Here is a 2,500-nt window from a genome sequence, read left to right on the forward strand (position 1 = left end):
CCATTTTTAGCTGCAAAAATTACTCTACTTGGACCAAACTACAAATTATTTGTTTATTACTTAGTAAACGTTCATGTAAAGATCAAATTTGGCAATAGGCAGCCCAGTTTCAATGAGCAGAATAGTTGCAGTACCTTTTTTGACCATTTCCTGCACAGTGTCCCTTTAAGTCTTGAAATGTCTCAGTGGAAGAGGAAAAAGGGTCTTTCAAGCTCCTAAAGGAAGTACAGGACTGCATCCGAATCCTGTAGTGGGTAGTACTGCCTTCTTACCAGTAGCTACCACTCGGCATTCTGACCAGTAGCTTCTACTGTATGTAGACAGCTAGCCACTAGTAAGCACAAATTAGACATACTATAATATCATCATTTACATAACCTTTGAACCGGATCAGTTGCTGGGGCCACGCCTGATGGCACTAATGATCAACGGCCATACAGTTGCCGAACTCCCACTGACTTCTGGGATAGCGAAGTAGCCATTGTTTGCCTACTGCAAATAGAACCGGATATAGAAAGTCATCCTGGGTACCGTTGGCCTCGTGGTAGAAAGCTTAGGCCTGCCACACACTGGCTCCGACAGCACTGCGGCGCACTTTTGCTTCCGAGAGAATTCGGACCCCCAAACCCAATTTCACACGAACATTCAATTGATAGTCAATGGGCGGCGCCGACAAAATAGAACTTGTCTCTAATTGCTATCCGACATCGGCGAATGTCCGCAGACATCGGCGCCAGTGTGCGTGGTTCTATTGAAAACAATGGAATCGAATTTTAGCTGAGCAGTGCTCAGCACTTTGTCGGAGCCGGTGTGCGGAAGCCCTTACCAGGGTATTCAGATGTACTACATAAGCGCTTCCTTCTTATATGCCTTCTACACAGGAAGGCAGTAGGTACTTTCGGATGCACCCCTAGTTGCGCCTATCTAAACTTTCTTGACTAATACAACTTGAATGAGCGAGTCTTCTCACCTGGCTTTCGGCCGAGCCCAGCAGCGTTTCCTGAGGGACACAGGCCCTGCAAATGGAGTCGAGCGTTAGAAGATGTTAAGATGCAAAAAACCTCAGTCTACAGTATATTGCAGGGCTTAAAATTGGCAAAGGCCAAAGCGCAGGAAAACAATTACAGAGCACATCATTTGTGCGTGTTTAAGTTTTCGAAACTTTACATGGATTACATGGTTGGCATGGATTTTCAGTACTGTTACATGATGAAAAGTGAGGAATTAGCATCATACTGCCTCTGCTCAGAGTAGGGAGATATTACTCAGATACCAGCAGTCAAGTTTAGACCCCCAACTCCAATCGTCTACCATCCAACCCCTTTCAACATGTTTGTATTGATTGATACCCTTTCAACTGAGATGCTATTGGTTGTGTGTGTGTGTGTGTGTGTGTGTGTGTGTGTGTGTGTGTGTGTGTGTGTGTGTGTGTGTGTGTGTGTGTGTGTGTGTGTGTGTGTGTGTGTGTGTGTGTGTGTGTGTGTGTGTGTGTGTGTGTGTGTGTGTGTGTGTGCGTGTGTGTGTGTGTGTGTGTTTGTGTGAATTGTGCACGGAGCATACTGTACTGTACCTTGGCATCTTTGGCTCGTACGTAATTGGACGGGAAGACTCCTGTCCGGTCCTTAACGCTCCCCGTCCACCAATCACCTTCTCTCCTGAGCACGTTGATGACGTCACCCTTCTGGAAGGTCAGGTCACCCGGCTCACTGCTCTCGTACGTAAACATCGCTATGAACTCTGGGATTGAACAGGAAGAGTGAGCACTATAACTATGGGATTAAAATGGAAGCTAAACACAGAAAGCGTGTTCCGTTCTCCACACTGTGCACTGTGTGTTGAGATGCAGTGCACTTTCCACCCTCAACGTAACGGCAAAATTTGAGGGTGAAGTGCTGCAGGTCCAATTCACGTTCTGTCTGATACACTTCACGGAAATGACGATTGTCGCGTGTCATCAGCGTTTACCAACCGCCAATATACAATTCATCACGGAAGACACTGTTGCTTATGTTGACTTTTTTTTTTAGTTACTCCTTTCTCTTATACACATGGCTATTGTCTTTGGAATCAAAACTATGCTGTCATCACAGAGATTCTGCAGTTTGACCGATCTGACACTCAGCTATGTAACAAACATGTTGTTACGGGCGTTATCCGGGTAGTTTACAGTACACTTCACCGCCACGATTAGAAATGGAACCGCACTGCATACCCAAACACAGTGCGGAAAGGGCGGAAAGGGCGGAAAGGGCGGAAAGTACGGCGATTGGAACAGGCTCATAGACATGTAGTGTATGTATTACAAAGACACTACTAAATAGACATCAATATGAGCTCTGGGATTAAGAAAGAAGAGTGAGTATCATGAGTTGTGGGACTGAAAGGAATGGTAAACACATCAACTAATGGTAGTGGTGTATGTGTGTGTGTGTCTGTCTGTCTGTGTGTCTGTGTCACTGCGTCTGTGTCTGTGTGTCTGTGGGAGACAGAGTGAAAACGG

The 2,500-nt window shown here is 45.8% G+C and overlaps 1 protein-coding gene across 1 annotated transcript in view; it reads right to left on the bottom strand.

The window, feature by feature from the left end:
* The window catches only part of LOC134460535 (intersectin-1-like), a 39,125-nt gene that overhangs the window by 3,072 nt on the left and 33,553 nt on the right, over positions 1-2,500 (bottom strand). The window contains exons 26-27 of the mRNA XM_063212915.1: positions 1,571-1,737; positions 971-1,016 (exon numbers count right to left, since the gene is read on the bottom strand). Of these exons, the coding sequence (XP_063068985.1) occupies positions 971-1,016; positions 1,571-1,737 (213 nt within the window). The remainder of the gene's footprint in view (positions 1-970; positions 1,017-1,570; positions 1,738-2,500) is intronic.

The sequence above is a fragment of the Engraulis encrasicolus genome, chromosome 13 (genome assembly GCF_034702125.1).
Source record: "Engraulis encrasicolus isolate BLACKSEA-1 chromosome 13, IST_EnEncr_1.0, whole genome shotgun sequence".
NCBI classification, from domain to species: domain Eukaryota; kingdom Metazoa; phylum Chordata; class Actinopteri; order Clupeiformes; family Engraulidae; genus Engraulis; species Engraulis encrasicolus.